At 44.7% G+C, this 18,684-nt stretch overlaps 1 protein-coding gene across 1 annotated transcript in view; it reads left to right on the plus strand.

Annotated features, from left to right (window-relative positions):
* The first annotated feature begins 7,817 nt into the window (after positions 1-7,817).
* The window catches only part of LOC140206432 (vitellogenin-like), a 175,324-nt gene continuing 164,457 nt past the window's right edge, over positions 7,818-18,684 (plus strand). Inside the window, exons 1-3 of the mRNA XM_072274801.1 lie at positions 7,818-7,857; positions 11,942-11,962; positions 12,553-12,704. Coding sequence (XP_072130902.1) covers positions 7,818-7,857; positions 11,942-11,962; positions 12,553-12,704 — 213 coding nt within the window. The remainder of the gene's footprint in view (positions 7,858-11,941; positions 11,963-12,552; positions 12,705-18,684) is intronic.

Consider the following 18,684-nt stretch of genomic DNA (forward strand, 5'->3'; position numbering starts at 1 on the left):
AAAGCAGGTATTCAACCTTTCCTTATAACTTGGGTCCTGTCAACATACTTGTAAAATGTCTTTCTACTCTTACAATCTCATTGATATCTTTCCTGTAGGTAGATGACCAAAACTGCACATAATACTCCAAATTAGCCCTTGCAAATGTCTTGTACAACTTCAACATAACATCCCAACTCCTGCCCTAATTTATGAAGGCCAATGTGCCAAAGCTCTTTATGACTCTATCTACCTGTGACATCATTTTCAAACAATTAGCTATCTGTATTCCCAGATCCCTCTGTTCTACCACACTCGGTGCTCTACCGTTCAATGTGTAAGTCCTACCATGGCTGGTTCTACCAAAGTGCAACACCTCCCACCTATCTACATCAAATTCCATCTGCATTTTTTTTTTTCAGCCCCCTTTTCTGAGCTCACTGCAAGCTTTGGTCTTCCTTGTTGTCCACTACACGCAGTTACAGTTGTAATACAGGAAATAACAATTTCCACATGGCAAGATCTCATGAAAAGCAGGTGAAGTGACCAGGGACTGGGAACAGCTCTTCAGAGTTTTCATCCACCCCTTCCATGGCAGCTCATTCCACACTATCTACCTGTGATGCCTCTGAAAGAATAAAGGATCTGCATTCCCAGATGCCTCTATTCTACCACACTCTCCAGTGCCCTACCATTCAATGTCCTACCCTGGTTGGTCCTTCCATAGTGCAACACCTTGCACTTGTCTGCATTAAATTCCATCTTAATTAAGTCTTCCTGTAGGCACCATTCTTATGAAAATGTAGATTTACTGGTAATCTCGTGAATGGGGGTGCAAAATTCTCCAAATTCATGCTCAGGTAGATCAGCTTTGGCTGGTCTCCTGCTGTGCACTAGTTTTTAATAAATTGCCTGTCATTTTGAACACAAACTCCATGTGGCTTTTCAGTTTGCTCCCACAGCTTTTAATCTAATACAGTACTTCAGTATAAATGTTTCAAAATTCAATGGATTTTAAAGCAATATTTTTGATTGTCATGAACATTTTAATAACATCATTTAAGTTGTCCTTTCTGCCTACACTATCCACATCTCCACCAACCTTCATGTCACCTGCAAACTTACTAACTCACCCTTCAAGTTCTTCATCCAAGCTCTTTATAAAGATCACAAAGAACAGGGGACCTAGAAAGATCCCTGTGGAACACCACTAGAAACCAACCTCCAGGCAGAATACACTCCATCTACATCCACCCTCTGCCTTCTATGGGCAAGCCAATTCAGTACCCACAGCCAAGCTTCCCTAAGCACCATTCCTCTTAATTTTCTGAGCTCCAACCTTATCAAGCACCTTGCAGCATCTGCAGATTTTCTTTTGTTTGAGATTTGAATTTATTTTCATCAATTTGTTTTGTCATTTCCTCAGAGAACTTAATCAGGATATCGTGCACAATCTGACGCTCACAAAGCCATGTCAATTTTAAATGAATATTTCTCCTGTGGTGTCCTTAGGAAATATATTGTCATTGGAAAATCTGAGGAAGGGGCAATGAAATTCAAGAATGTCATCTTATTCAAGAAGTCATTTAAGATGTGAAATACTTTTGGAGCCCAGGCTGTGCTCCGCACACTGCTTAGTAACAGTCTACAGTAGAAACACACTTCACACCTCAGACACAGGGAAACCAGACCAAAGGAAGGTCGGGGGGGGGGGTGGGCGCAGGTTTTTGATTAGACTGTTTACTTATTTTCAATTTAACAATTTATGCCTGCTTGTAATTTATATAATTACTTATATACATGTAACATCTTAGTACATTTCCTAGAGGCTACAGTATGAATAAGCGATCTGAAGGTCGTGAGTTCAAGCCCAAGCCAAGACAGCATGTTGTGTCCTTGAGCAAGGCACTTAACCACACGATGCTCCAGTCCACCTGCCGAAAATGGGTACCGGCAAAATGCTGGGGGTTAACCTCGCGATAGACTGGCGTCCTATCGGGGGGGGGGGGGGGGGCGCGGTGAGTCTCCTACTCCCTACTCTTAGTCGCTTCACGCCACGGAAACTGGCATAAGCACTGGCCTGATGAGCCTATAAGGCTTGGGACAGATTTTAACTTTTAACTTTAACAGTATGAATATGCAATATGTGAGTCCCCTGGTGTTTACCTTCCTTTGCATCGTTCTGCAAAGCTCTGGTTCTGCATTATTTGACGAAGGACTTAGACAAGTTAGGAGAATGGGCAAGAAGTGGCAAATGAAATGCAGTGTTGTAAAATGCATGGTCATGCACTTGAGTAGAAGAAATAAATGTGTGGACTACTTTAAATGGTGATAAAATCCAAAACTCTGAGATGCAAAGGGACTTGGGAGTCCTTGTGCAGAACACCCTAAAGGTTAACTTGCAGTTGAGGAAGGCAAATGCAATGTTAGCATTCAATTCAAGAGGTCTGGAATTAGAGCAGGGATGTGATGCTAAGGCTTTACAAGTCCTCACCTTGCATATTGTGAATAGTTTTGGGCTCCTTATCTTAAAAAAAAAAAAAAGATGCTGGGATTGGAGAGTGTTCAGAGGAGGTTCACAAGGATGATTCTGGGAATGAAAGGGTTATCATATGAAAATGTTTGATGGCTCTGGATCTGTACTGACTGGAATTTAGAAGGATAGGTGGATCTCATTGAAACCTTTCGAATGTTGAAAGGTCTAGAGAGTAGATGTGGAAAAGATGTTTCCCATGGTGGGGGAGTCTAGGACAAGAGGGCACAGCCTGAGGATATAGGGGTATCCATTTAAAACAGATGTAATGAAATTTCTTTTGCCAGAGGGTGGTGAATTTGTAGAATTTCTTACCAAAAACAGCTGTGGAGGCCTGATCATTGTGTGTATTTAAGGCAGAGATTGATAGGCTCTTGATTGGCCAAAGCATCAAAAGTTATGTGGAGAAGGCTGGGGAATAAGGCTGAGGAGGGGGAAAATAAAGGACCAGCCATGATTGAATAGCGGAGCAGACGCAATGGGCTAAATGGCCTAATTCTGCTCCTATGTTTTATGGTCTTATCTGATTGGTTGCCTCCTATCTCCAAATTTGAATGGAATGTTTCTTATTGATGGTATATAAAAAGAGCTGACCACACAGCATTTTTTGTTTCTCTCCATTTACTCACTATTCTCCACTCCTGTTACTGTCCTTTCTTAATTTTATTTGTTTAATTAGCACTTAATAACATGATTGTTAAGTAACACAGTGTGTGCCTCTTTCTTGACTTCAGAAAGAACTTTGGATTAAAAAATCTTTAAAAACCATTTGAGGTCTCAAGTCAAGGTTTCAAAAGGTTCTCTCTTCTTTGGTTTGTAGTTACACAATAGTTGTAACCAATTCGTTCAGGTAACGGTGTCCCTTTAATCACCACCCCTTCACCCCAATCCCCCAGCCACAAAATGAAGAACAAACATACTATGAAGGTCTTTCTGACCTGAGCCTTTCAATGATAAGGTAAAACAACAAATGACACTGAGTTCACAGAGCAAGGACCAGAGCTGGCTGGTTAATGTTTCTTTTCTCTCTCTCTCTCTCTATCTGTTGTAGGCCAAATCGAAGGTGGTGACAAATCAGTACGTAGGAGGGAGATTGAAAATCTGGCTGAGTGGTGCCATAACAATAACCTCTCACTCAACGTCAGCAAGACCAGGGAGCTGATTATTGACTCCAAGAGAAGGAACCCAGAAGACCATGAGCCAGTCCTCATCAGAGGGTCAGCAATTTTAAATTCCTCGGTGTTGTCATTTCGGAGGACCTATCCGTGTCCAGCACAGAAGTGCAATTACAAGAAAAGCACACAGAGCATCTACTTCCTTAGGAGTATGCAAAGATTCGGCTCAACACTTAAGTCTTTGGCAAACTTCTATAGATGAAACTGAGTTACAGAAAAAGGTTGAATAGGTTAGGACTTTATTCCCTAGAATGTAGAAGATTGAGGGCAGATTTGATAGAGGTATATAAATAATGAGTATAGATCGGGTGAATGCAAGAAGGCATTTTCCACAGAAATTGAGTAGGAGTACAACTAGGGGTCATGCATTAAGGGTGAAAGGAGAAATGTTTATTAAGGGTGACATGAGGAGGATCTTCTTCACTCAGAGCGTGGAATGAGCTGCCAGCGCAATAGTGAATGTTTGACTATCTTTTGGGTTTGATTTCAATATTTAAGAGAAATTTGGATAGGTACGTGGATGTGAGGGGTATGGAGGGCTATGAACTGGGTGGAGGTCTGTGGTATGAGGTAGGGTAATGGGTCAGCATGGATTAGATGGGTTGAAGAACATGTTTCTGTGCTGACATGACTCTAGCTGAAGGCTCTCTTTGACGAAAATTGTGACTTTCACAAATGGAACAGCAATTCGTAGCAAAGAATCTCTAACTGCAAAATTATTGAACATTTTACCACCCAGTTAGGGCTACTGTCCAATGTGATTATTTACTTTTCTGAGTAAACCTCTCCAAGGTCTGCAGACTGTGTGAACCAGATATGACAGAAGGTTTCCATGCCCTAGAACTGGAGACTTGCACAACACAAACCCTAATTTCGTCCAAGTGAATGTTGGTTTGGCATGGCAGATTATACTTTCAAAACCCCACACACAAGCCATAGGACATTATAGATGGAGACCATTTTTGGTGGGGAGTGAGCTCTCAAGTCATGTGATTGGCACTTCTGGTGAGGAACCAATGGGAGATCCCTAGGAGCACATGTCGACATTTCTCCCTCAAGCCAAAACACAGCTTCACTGATCACTCACCTACTTTTAATTATTATTACTTGTATTGGGTGTTTGGAAAATGTAGAGATTTTAATTCAACAGGTCAGCATGGTAGTGTAGTGGTTAGCATAATGCTTTTTAACATCAGCAATCACTGATTGTATTCCCGCTGCTGTGTGTAAGGAGTTTGTATGTTCACCCTGTAATTGTCACCTCCAGGTGCTCTGGTTTCCTCCCATATTCCAAAGGGGGACATGGTGACAAGGGATGGTAAGCTGAGGGCATGTTATGTTGGTGCTGTAAATATGGTGACACTTGGGGCTGCTCAGAGCGCATGTTTGGACTGTTGAGTTAAAGATTAGCTTTAGTTGTCACGTGCATGTACATCAAAACATTGAAATGCACAGTGAAATACATCGGTCTTGCAATCAACACTCCCTCTGAAACTTTGCACAAGCTCCTGATAGTTGTGGGGTAGTAACTGTTTCTGAACCAGGTAATGAGGATACGAAGGTTCCTGTACCTTCTTCCTGATGGCAGCAAGAAGATAACATGTGCTAGGTGGTGAAGGTCCCTGATGATGCAGGCTACTTTCCTGCAACAGAATTTCATGCAAATATCTTCAATGGTTGGAAGGGCTTTCCCTGTGATGGACTGGGCCATAACCACTACATTTTGTAGGATTTTCCATTCAAGAACAATGGTGTTTCCATACCAGGCTATGATGCAGCGAGTTAATATGCTCTCCACTACCTCTATAGAAGTTCATCAAAGTTTTGTATGTCATACCAAATCTTCGCAAACTCCGAAAGAAGTAGAGACACTGTCGTGCTTTTTCATAATTTCACTTACGTGCTGGGCCCAGGACACCTCCGAGATAATAACACTGAGGAATTTAAAGTTGCTGACCCTTTCCCCCTCTGATGAGGAATGGCTTGTGGACTTTTGGTTTTCATGTCCTGAAGGAGAGTGCAGACATTGGAATCTACAGAATAACATTGGCAGGTAGAGGAACTCAGTGAATCGAGCAGAATATTTGGAGTAGAGATTCTGTCAGTGCTCAGGAGCTCGAGGTGATACATCGACAATTTGTCTACCTCCACAAACGCTGCTCGACCCATTGAGTAATTCTAGATTCCAGTATATGCACTCACTTGTGTCTCCGAAAGAGGGTTGCCTGATCCAGGGTTAAGCTAATAAACCGCTCAGTACAAAGTCCATGAGGAAGCTTTGTGCAAGGTTTCAGAGGGAGTGTTGTTGATTGCTGAACAATATGCTGAACAAATTAATTAGTTATTTGACTAAACAGTAAGTCAGGATTGCTAGATCCACCGCCACAGCAAAGAACGAGGACAATGAAGACCCAACATAACTGGGGACTGTTCCCATTACCAATTGCAGTCACCGACTACATCCCCCAAGGAAGCCACCCCTGGTATGCCTTATTGGATCTGATGTCATCAATCCCCCTCCCCTCTAACTCAACCCCTCCGGAGTGTCTCCATAGACTCTGCCAAAGGATCAGTGCACCACACTAATTATCCCCAGCTTTCTCTTCCACAAGCCTCTTCCACTCCTGTGCAACACATGCAAAATGCTGGAGGAACTTGGCTGGTCAGGCAGCATCTATGGACAGGAATAAATTTTCTTTGAAGGTTTTGCTATTGCTTGCATGATGGGAGGGGGAGGGCTGATGCTTTTGCTGTTGCCTGTGCATGGGAGGAGGGAGAGGGCATTGGGGTTTTAACGTTTTTCTGTCATTCTTCAGTGTAACTCTTCTGTCTCGTGGATGTCTGTGAAGAGTAACAATTTCAGGTAGTATACTGTATACATTCTCTGACATTAGTCATACTTTATTGATCCTGAGGGAAATTGGTTTTCATTACAGTTGCACCATAAATAATTAAATGGTAATAAAACCATAAATAGTTAAATAGTAATATGTAAATTATGCCAGGAAATAAATCCAGGACCAGCCTATTGGCTCAGGGTGTCTGACCCTCCAAGGGAGGAGTTGTAAAGTTTGATGGCCACAGGCAGGAATGACTTCCTATGATGCTCAGTGTTGCATCTCGGTGGAATGAGTCTCTGGCTGAATGTACTCCTGTGCCCAACCAGTACATTATGTAGTGGACGGGAGACATTGTCCAAGATGGCATGCAACTTGGACAGCATCCTCTTTTCAGACACCACTGTCAGAGAGTCCAGTTCCATCTCCACAACATCACTGGCCTTATGAATGAGTTTGTTGATTCTGTTGGTGTCTGCTACACTCAGCCTGCTGCCCCAGCACACGACAGCAAACATGATAGCACTGGCCACCACAGACTCATAGAACATCCTCAGCATCGTCCGACAGATGTTAAAGGACCTCAGTCTCCTCAGGAAATAGAGACGGCTCTGACCCTTCTTGTAGACAGCCTCAGTGTTCTTTGACCAGTCCAGTTTATTGTCAATTCGTATCCCCAGGTATTTGTAATCCTCCACCATGTCCACACTGACCCCCTGGATGGAAACAGGGGTCACCGGTACCTTAGCTCTCCTCAGGCCTACCACCAGCTCCTTAGTCTTTTTCACATTGAACCATTTGAACCATCTGATATTTCTGGTCGAGATCCTTTATCAGAACTCCCTACTAAAATAATATTACTGCAAATAGAGCATAAGAGCTCAGAAAAATAAACTCAATAAATGCAATGGGAAAAGGGATGGAATATTCTGAATATTTAAAGATGTAACAGCAACATTTTGAGATGACAAATTGCACAAAACTGAGGTCACCCTAACCCACACAGGCCTATGCTGCCAAGCAAGGCAGAGAGTGACTGCAAATAAACCTTTAAATCCGGCAGCCAAACTCCCCAGAATCACTGCAGCAGCAGGCTCCAAGGACCTTGATTACAGGCGGGCTTCTGCCACTTTGAAAGTAGTTTGATATCTTTCCCTTCATTGGAGCAGAAGTTAAGCCAACCACAAGGGAAAGCGATTGGTTACTGAGGAGGGTGAATGCAGTCACGTGCACCTGAGGACCTGCTATAAAGAGGCAGAAAGTGAGCCTACAGTCACCTTGCTGTTTATAAAAATGAGGTGGATTATCCTTGCACTCGCCTTTGGTGTTGTGGGTAAGTTTAAAACGTCCTATTGTTCTAGTCTAGGGGAGAGGGTGCCAATGATAGTCATAGTCATACTCTATTAATCCCGAGGGAAACTGGTTTTCGTTACAGTTGCACCAACCAAGAATAGCGTTTAATTTACTGGCACAAGTGGTAAAGGACCCCAGTTACTTGGAAGATTTTAAAGGGCGTAGGATACACTGAATGTTTCCAATAGGAGAGACTGAGATATGTTAAAACAGTGAGCTGAAACAGGATTCTAAAAAATGACAAAAAGGGAAAAGCGATTGATTGATCAGTCAACTAATCAATCACAAGATTGGTCACTTTCTGGAGTAGTGGAGACTGAGGGGAGATCTGATAGAGGTTTATAAGATTATAAGAGGCAAAGATAGAGTAGACAGAGACGATCTTTCTCCCAGGGTAGAAATGTCTAATACAGGAAGGCATTCATCTAAGGTGAAGGGGTAATTTCAAAGGAGATGTGAGAGGCAATTTTTTTTTACACAGAGTTGTGGGTACCAGGAATGCGCTGCCTGGAGTGGCGGTACAGACAGATATATTAGGGATTTTTAAAAGACATTAGATAGGCACATGAATGTGAGAAAAATGGAAGGATATGGGCATTGTGTAGACATCAGGGATTAGTAAGGTGGCCCGTTTAATTACTAATTTAATTGGATCGGCACAGCATTATGGGCTGAAGGGCATGTTCCCCTGCTGTACTGTTCAACGTTTCGTGTTCTCTAATCATAGAGTAGGCTAAAAAGATGGCACTGCATTCTATGTTCTAGATGAGGGAACTTTATTTTCCTTTTCTTTTTGCAATTTTGAGTATATTACCAAACGTGGAGCCGGCTGGTGGCGCAGCGGCATCAGCACCGGACTTTGGAGCGAAGGCTCCCGAGTTCGAATCCAGCCGGCTCCCTTGCACGCTTTCTATCCGTGCTGGGTTGAGCATCGAGCTAGAAACTCGGCCTCGTAAGAATAAGAAAGCCTGCTAAAAAAACACCGTCATGACGACGTCCCAATGACACCGCTGGAGTAAAGGGCTTTCTTCTTCTTCTTTCTACCAAACATGGGGAACTAATTCTACAGTGGTTTCATTTATAAAATGAAATTGGTTAGCTGCTATTCAGAAATGGTCTTGTAGGATTAGAGTTAAGGAGCCATAGAAAAGTACAGCACTGAAGCAGGTCCTTCTGCCCATCTAGTCCATGCTGTACAATTTAAACTGTCCACTCCATTGACCTGCACCGTCAATAACCTTCACTCAGAGGCTCGTGAGAGTGTGGAATGACCTGCCAGTGCAAGTGGTGCATGCCAGTTCGATTTCCATGTTTAAGAGAAGTTTGAATAGGCACCTGGATAATAGGGATATGGAAGGCTATGGTCGCAGTGCAGGTTGACGGGAGTAGGCAGTTTAAATGGTTTTGGCATGCACTAGATGGGCAAAAAGATCTGTTTATGTACTGTACTTCCCTATGACTCTGTGACCATAGCCCTCTATAGGCCAACCATACATATAGCTATCTAAACTTCACTTCAACATTGCAATCAAGCTCGCATGCATCACTTGCACTGACAGCTCGTTCCACACTCTCACCACCCACTGAGGGAGTAAGTCTCCCCACACGTTCTCCTTAAACGTTTTACCTTTCACCCTTAACCCATGACTTCTGGTTGTAGTCCCACCCAACCTCTGTGTAAAAAAAAAGCCTGCTTACATTTACCCTCATAATTCTGTATTCCTCTATCAAATCTCCTCTCAATCCTCTACATTCCAAGAAATAAAGTCCTCACCTATTCAGTCTTCCCTCAGGTCCCCCAGACACAGCAACATCCTTGTACATTTTATCTGTAGTCTTTCAGCCTTATTTACATCTTTCCTGTATGTAGGTGACCAAAACTCACCAACATCTTATACAACTTCAACATAACATCCCATCTCCTACACCAGTACTTTGATTTATGAAGACCAATGTGCCAAAAGCATTCTTTATGACCCCATCTATCTGTGATGCCCCTTTCAGTTAATTACGTAGCTGTATTCCCAGATCCCTTTGTTCTACCACACTGCTCAGTGCCCTGCTGTTCACTGTGCAAGACCTACCCAGGTTGATCCTACAGAAGTGCAAAAGATCACACTTATCTGCATTAAATTCCATCCGCCACTTTTCAGCCCCTTTTTGTGAGGACGTAGGAGCAAACTGCAAGATCATATGGAGTTGGTGTTCAAAATACCAGATAATTTATTAAAAATGTGTGTGCACTGGGAAATGAGTGATCTCCTCAGCTGAGCTACCTAAGCAAGAATTTGGGACATCTCTTACACTCTCTGACGAGTTTATCAGTAAAACGACATTTTGAAAACAGAATGGTGGCTACAGAAAGACTTAATTAAGTAACAGACTAGGTCCTGATTACAAAATAAAATGATTATCCGTAGATCTAACAGAAAATTGATTGAATGTTCCATTACAACAATAGAGGCACTCTATATCACAATGAATGAAGTTCCTGGAACTTGGGTATCATTGCTGCAGAATTCCACGTCTTTAACTCTATGTTTTGCTTGCACTTCCCTGTTACCACATTAGCACAATCCATGTCCCCATTTACTGGTTATTAGTCCTCGCTATTCTTTCCCCTTCAGCAGAGGAGAAAGTTTTGGATTGAGGTTAATCAGAATGAGAACCAGGTTTGTTATCATCGGCATATGTGGCAAAATTTTTTCTTTGTAGCAACAGTACAATTCAATACATGATAATAAAAAAATTAATTATAATGTGTATGTATCTATGTGTTTATATATGGATATATATGTGTGTGTGTGAAATAGTTAAATAAACAGTGCAAAAGTAGAAATAATAAAGTAGTGAAGTAGTGTTCATGGTTCAATGTCCATTCAGAAGTCGGATGCAGAGGGGAAGAAACTGCTCCTGAATCATTGAGTGCATGCCTTCAGGCTTCTGTACCTCCTTCTTGATGGGAGCAATGAAAACAAGGGTGATGGGTGAAAATAAGGAGAACAAGGATCCTGGGTGATGGGGGTCCTTAATCATAGATGCCGCCTTTTTGAGGTGTTGTTCCTCGAAGGTTTTCTGGATACTACAGAGGCTGTTCCCAAAATGGAGCTGAATGAGTTTACAACTCTCCGCAGTTTATTTCAATCCTGTGCAGTAGCTCCCCCCACCCCACCCCCCCATACCAGACAGTGATGCAGCCAGTTAAAATGTTCTCCACAGTACATCTGTAGAAATTTACGAGTGTCTTTGATGACGTACCAAATCTTCTCAAATTCCTAGTGAACTATAGCCACTGTTGGGTCCAGGGTAGATCCTCAGAGATATCGACACCCAGGAACTTGAAGTTACTCACTCTCTCCATTTCTGATCCCTCTATGAGGACTGGTGTGTGTTCCCTCATCTTCTCCTTTCTAAAGTTTACAATCAGTTCTTTGGTCTTACTGATGTTGAGCTCAAGGTTGTTGCTGCAACACCACTCAACTAGTTGATATATCTCATTCCTGTACCTCATCTCATCACCATCTGAAATTGAGCGCTGCATGAACCTGATGGATCAAATTACCTCTTCTACTAGAAGGCACAGACAGTAGTGTCTTCACTTCATTGCACCAGCGACGTGGGTTCGCTCATGACTTCAGGTGCTCTCTAGGTGGTGTTTGCATGTTCTCCCCTACCTGAGCTCCAGACACATACCAGAGGAGTTCACATTGGTAGTTGATTTGCCAACTGTAAGTTGCCCCTAAGTGTTGATGAATGGAAAGAACTGAGAGAAAATAAAGAGAATAGAAAAAAGATTCATGTGGAGTTGCCTAAATGAACAGTTTATGGTCGGTGTGGACTTGTTTCTCTATGACCATGAGGCAAAACACACAAATACTGAACAATCTCACCAGGCCAGGCAGCATCTATGGAGAGGAGTAAGTATTTGATGTTTTAGGCCAAGACCTTTTATACTCCATGGCTCTAGTCATTCAAGTGAAATATTAAGTACAGACTAAGAGTAAATTTGCAAATTGCTTTGCGAACTTCGCATTTATTTTAAGATTTTTTTTTTTACCCCACAGGAAGCCAGCAACTACAGTACGGTAAGGACTTCGCTTAAGCATGCCAACTTTTAGAAAGTTCAAGTTTATCGTCATTCAACCATATGCATGCATACCGCCAAACAAAAAAAATTTCATCTAATCCTATTGCAAGCTGCACAACACAGTACATATAATTATACACAATGCATAATGTAATATTAATAGAAATAAATTAATAAATCATAAAATATATTCCAGGCAATTGACATTTGGTGAAAGGTACATTTACAACACGTTAAAAAGTGAACAGTTTAATACTGCTGGTGCTTAATACAGTACATATTGAGACCTGGGTGGTGGCAGGGAGTTCAGTAATCTCACAGCCTGGGGGAAGAACTGTTTCCCTTCATAACAGTTCTTGTCCTAATGCCATGGTACCTCCTCCCTGATAATAGGGAACCTCCTCCCTGATAATAGGAACGGATGGGAGAGATCATTGACTATGCTAAGAGCCCGGCATACGCAGTGCTCCTGATAAATATCTCAGGTGGGTGGAAGAGAGACCCCGATGATCTTCTCAGCATTCCTCACAATCCCTTATACAGGCCCTGGTGGTAGTTAATCACTCATTGGGTGTTTTTCACTTACAGAGCCATTTTTCAATCCAAATAAAGTTTACCTTTACCAGTATCAAGGGGTCATTTTTACGGGCCTTCCAGAAAGAGAACTGACTAAAGGAGGTCTTAAGATCACCAGCAAAGTGGAAATCAGTGCAAAGGGGCAGAGGAACTACGTCCTCAAGGTAAGGAGCTTCTACCTTCTGCGAGTGCCACCAGCCATCATTATTTAAGCTCTCTGGATATTTATTTATTTGGACATACAGTACGCTAACAGGCCCTTCCGGCCCAATGAGCTTGCACCATCCAATTATACCCATGTGACCATTTAACTTACTGACCTGTACGTCTTTGGAATGTGGGAGGAAACCAGTGCATCTCGAGGGAGCCCACAGCAGTCACAGGAAGAGCATACAAACTCATTTCAGACACAGCTTACTGGCATTGTGATAGTGTAACTGTGCTACCCGCCCACCACCCCCCCATATCCTTCCATCTAGTCCATCTTCATAGTGGGTTCATTCAGGAAGGTTAACCGTATCATCAAGACTACCTGCCTCTCCAGTCATTCCTTTATTTTTTTCTCTTCTACCTTCTGGGAGTAAATAAAGGAGTTTGAAAGCCCAAGCAACACACATCAAAGTTGCTGGTGAACGCAGTAGGCCAGGCAGCATCTGTAGGAAGAGGTGCAGTCGACGTTTCAGGCCAAGACCCTTCGTCAGGACTAACTGAAGGAAGAGTGAGTAAGGGAGGGGGAGATCCAAAATGATAGGAGAAGACAGGAGGGGGAGGGATGGAGCCAAGAGCTGGACAGGTGATTGGCAAAAGGGGATACGAGAGGATCATGGGACAGGAGATCTGGGAAGAAAGACAAGGGGGGGGGGACCCAGAGGATGGGCAAGAGGTATATTCAGAGGGACAGAGGGAGAAAAAGGAGAGTGAGAGAAAGAATGTGTGCATAAAAATAAGTAACAGATGGGGTACGAGGGGGAGGTGGGGCCTAGCGGAAGTTAGAGAAGTCGATGTTCATGCCATCAGGTTGGAGGCTACCCAGACGGAATATAAGGTGTTGTTCCTCCAACCTGAGTGTGGCTTCATCTTTACAGTAGAGGAGGCCGTGGATAGACATGTCAGAATGGGAATGGGATGTGGAATTAAAATGTGTGGCCACTGGGAGATCCTGCTTTCTCTGGCGGACAGAGCATAGATGTTCAGCAAAGCGGTCTCCCAGTCTGCGTCGGGTCTCGCCAATATATAGAAGGCCACATCGGGAGCACCAGACGCAGTATATCACCCCAGTCGACTCACAGGTGAAGTGTTGCCTCACCTGGAAGGACTGTTTGGGGCCCTGAATGGTGGTAAGGGAGAAAGTGTAAGGGCATGTGTAGCACTTGTTCCGCTTACACGGATAAGTGCCAGGAGGGAGATCAGTGGGGAGGGATGGGGGGGACGAATGGACAAGGGAGTTGTGTAGGGAGTGATCCCTGCGGGATGCAGAGAGAGGGGGGGAGGGAAAGATGTGCTTAGTGGTTGGATTCCGTTGGAGGTGGCGGAAGTTACGGAGAATAATATGTTGGACCCGAAGGCTGGTGGGGTGGTAGGTGAGGACCAGGGGAACCCTATTCCTAGTGGGGTGGCGGGAGGATGGAGTGAGAGCAGATGTATGTGAAATGGGGGAGATGCGTTTAAGAGCAGAGTTGATAGTGGAGGAAGGGAAGCCCCTTTCTTTAAAAAGTGAAGACACCTCCCTCGTCCTAGAATGAAAAGCCTCATCCTGAGAGCAGATGCGGCAGAGACGGAGGAATTGCGAGAAGGGGATGGCGTTTTTGCAAGAGACAGGGTGAGAAGAGGAATAGTCCAGGTAGCTGTGAGAGTCAGTAGGCTTATAGTAGACATCAGCGGATAAGCTGTCTCCAGAGACAGAGACAGAAAGATCTAGAAAGGGGAGGGAGGTGTCGGAAATGGACCAGGTAAACTTGAGGGCAGAGTGAAAGTTGGAGGCAAAGTTAATAAAGTCAACGAGTTCTGCAAGCGTGCAGGAGGCAGCGCCAATGCAGTCGTCGATGTAGTGAAGGAAAAGTGGGGGACAGATACCAGAATAGGCATGGAACATAGACTGTTCCACAAACTCTGGAACTCCTTATCGCTCTGGATCTCTTTATCGTTAATTGCCGACGGGACATCAACCGTCTCGACTTCACCGCACCTTGTCCCCATTCCAACCTCACTCCTTCCGAACGCTCTGCTCTCCACTCCCTCCGCACTAATCCTAACCTTATTATTAAACCCGCCGATAAGGGGGGTGCTGTTGTAGTCTGGCGTACTGACCTCTACCTTGCCGAGGCACAGCGACAACTCGCGGATACCTCCTCTTATTTACCCCTCGATCGTGACCCCACTAAGGAGCACCAGGCCATTGTCTCCCACACCATCACCGACTTTATCCGCTCAGGGGATCTCCCATCCACTGCTACCAACCTTATAGTTCCCACACCCCGCACTTCCCGTTTCTACCTCCTACCCAAGATCCACAAACCTGCCTGTCCTGGCCGACCTATTGTCTCAGCTTGCTCCTGCCCCACCGAACTAATTTCTGCATACCTCGACACTGTTTTATCACCCCTTGTTCAATCCCTTCCGACCTATGTTCGTGACACTTCTCACGCTCTTAAACTTTTCGATGATTTTAAGTTCCCTGGCCCTCACCGCTTTATTTTCACCATGGATGTCCAGTCCTTATATACTTCCATCCCCCATCAGGAAGGTCTCAAAGCTCTACGCTTCTTTTTGGATTCCAGACCGAATCAGTTCCCCTCTACCACCACTCTGCTCCGTCTAGCGGAATTAGTCCTTACTCTTAATAATTTCTCCTTTGGCTCTTCCCACTTCCTCCAAACTAAAGGTGTAGCTATGGGCACCCGTATGGGTCCTAGCTATGCCTGCCTTTTTGTTGGCTTTGTGGAACAATCTATGTTCCGTGCCTATTCTGGTATCTGTCCCCCACTTTTCCTTCGCTACATCGACGACTGCATTGGCGCTGCTTCCTGCACGCATGCAGAACACGTTGACTTTATTAACTTTGCCTCCAACTTTCACCCTGCCCTCAAGTTTACCTGGTCCATTTCTGACACCTCCCTCCCCTTTCTAGATCTTTCTGTCTCTGTCTCTGGAGACAGCTTATCCACTGATGTCTACTATAAGCCTACTGACTCTCACAGCTATCTGGACTATTCCTCTTCTCACCCTGTCTCTTGCAAAAACGCCATCCCCTTCTCGCAATTCCTCCGTCTCCGCCGCATCTGCTCTCAGGATGAGGCTTTTCATTCTAGGACGAGGGAGATGTCTTCATTTTTTAAAGAAAGGGGCTTCCCTTCCTCCACTATCAACTCTGCTCTTAAACGCATCTCCCCCATTTCACGTACATCTGCTCTCACTCCATCCTCCCGCCACCCCACTAGGAATAGGGTTCCCCTGGTCCTCACCTACCACCCCACCAGCCTCCGGGTCCAACATATTATTCTCCGTAACTTCCGCCACCTCCAACGGGATCCAACCACTAAGCACATCTTTCCCTCCCCCCCTCCTCTCTCTGCATCCTGCAGGGATCGCTCCCTACACAACTCCCTTGTCCATTCGTCCCCCCCATCCCTCCCCACTGATCTCCCTCCTGGCACTTATCCATGTAAGCGGAACAAGGTGCTACACATGCCCTTACACTTTCTCCCTTACCACCATTCAGGGCCCCAAACAATCCTTCCAGGTGAGGCAACACTTCACCTGTGAGTCGGCTGGGGTGATATACTGCATCCGGCGCTCCCGATGTGGCCTTTTATATATTGGCGAGACCCGACGCAGACTGGGAGACCGCTTTGCTGAACATCTATGCTCTGTCCGCCAGAGAAAGCAGGATCTCCCAGTGGCCACACATTTTAATTCCACATCCCATTCCCATTCTGACATGTCTATCCACGGCCTCCTTTATTGTAAAGATGAAGCCACACTCAGGTTGGAGGAACAACACCTTATATTCTGTCTGGGTAGCCTCCAACCTGATGGCATGAACATTGACTTCTCAAACTTCCGCTAAGGCCCCACCTCCCCCTCGTACCCCATCTGTTACTTATTTTTATGCACACATTCTTTCTCTCACTCTCCTTTTTCTCCCTCTGTCCCTCTGAATATACCTCTTGCCCATCCTCTGGGTCCCCCCCCCCCCCCTTGTCTTTCTTCCTGGACCTCCTGTCCCATGATCCTCTCGTATCCCCTTTTGCCAATCACCTGTCCAGCTCTTGGCTCTATCCCTCCCCCTCCTGTCTTCTCCTATCATTTTGGATCTTCCCCTCCCCCTCCAACTTTCAAATCCATTACTCACTCTTCCTTCAGTTAGTCCTGACAAAGGGTCTCGGCCTGAAACATCAACTGTACCTCTTCCTAGAGATGCTGCCTGGCCTGCTGCGTTCACCAGCAACTTTGATGTGTGTTGCTTGAATTTCCAGCATCTGCAGAATTCCTGTTGTTTGAGTTTGAAAGCCCAGTTGACCAGACTCGAAAACACCTTCAACCCTGCTGCTGTCAGACTCCTGAACCAAACACCTCCCTCACATCCCCTTCCCGGTGGATCTGCCATGTTAGCGAGTCCTTAATTCTACCACTTCTGCTCTTGTTACTTCAGTATTTCTTTTAGCACTGCCTTAGTGTGCACTGTGATCTCTGCACTGTTCTGATCTATTACGTTTTTGTTGCAGTATTTAGTGTTGTATTTATTATTGCCATGTTTTGGAGGCCCTCCATTGGTCGAGGTAGGCCGTGGATTTTGTGTCCGAGCTGTCTCTATGATACGCCATCCAGTCTACAAGTCAGGGCAGTACAATATGGAGAGCAAGCTGTTACCTATGCAGCAGGCTCCCCCTCTCCACACATCTGATGAACCCAAAGGAATGGACAGAGACCAATACAGTTTGGCAGCAGTGTCATCACAGGAATTGCCAGTCAGTGTTGAACTCAATCTAAGACTACCTTAGGGTTTCCAGCTCTGGAATTTTCCCTCTGGGTTTACTCCTGAAATCTCCTCCATGAGTGGGTATAGCCAAGGCTACGGAAATTTGAGATCAGAGTTTTCCTTCTCCTTGAGAAGCAGCCAACCTTGGCTGACGAAACCCATCTGCCCAAATCGAGTTGTTTTAAGGTGCCAGTAAGCTGGTTTTGGCTGTTCTCCTGTCAGTAGAAACAGCTCTGCCTGGCTTAGTCGTTAAGCCATTCATGAAAGCCAAGAGCTTGACTTGGTTGTCAGAGGCTATTTGAGGAGCACGCCATTGGGAGAATTTAATAGGTTGTGGAAGCTTATCCCCATTATCAACCCCCCTCCCCCGCTATAACAACCTGAAGGAACTATTGCCATTTTACTCTGATTTTCACATGAACAAAGAATCTCATTTCACCCTGCTGTACATGGCATGAACTAAACTAAATCAGAAAGTACAGTATGCGTTCTGCTCGTGGCCTCAGGAAATCTCACTGGAAGCCAAGTCACAAATACTGTATCAGCTGTGAGCCAGAAACCTGTGTTTAAATAAAGACAAAGATATTAGCTTTGTTTGTCACACGCACATTGAAAGATGCAGTGAAACACATTTGTTCTTTTGCTAAGTGCCATGTTGTATGACCTGGGCGATCATGGTACTTCCATGAGCATGATTGTTCTTCTCCAACCTGAGGGTGGCCTCACCATTGGGTAAACCAAAACTGTCTTCATACGTTGTTAGGTTAAGGCAGGACAGGACATGAAGAGAAGGTGGTACAGCCCTGGGGAGAGTTATTGAACAGTGATACCTCCAGGTTCATGTATATAGTTCTCTGAAATTGGAGAAGAATTAAAAGGCAAGAGTGGGGAATAGAGGAGAGGGAATTTTTGTTCACCGGTGGGAGAAATCGATATTCATGCCATCAGGCCGGAAGGTACCCAAATGAAATATAAGGTGTGGCTCCTCCACCCCAAGGGTGGCCTCATCATGGCACAAGAGGAGGCCATGGATTGACACTTCAGAAGGGAAACAGGAAACAGAATTAAAATGTTTGGCCACCAGGAAGTCCCACTTCTGGTAGATGGTGCAGCGGTACTTGACGAAGTGGTCCCCCAATTTATGATTGGTCTCACCAATGTAGCAG

The sequence above is a fragment of the Mobula birostris genome, chromosome 12 (assembly GCF_030028105.1).
Source record: "Mobula birostris isolate sMobBir1 chromosome 12, sMobBir1.hap1, whole genome shotgun sequence".
In the NCBI taxonomy this organism is placed as follows: domain Eukaryota; kingdom Metazoa; phylum Chordata; class Chondrichthyes; order Myliobatiformes; family Myliobatidae; genus Mobula; species Mobula birostris.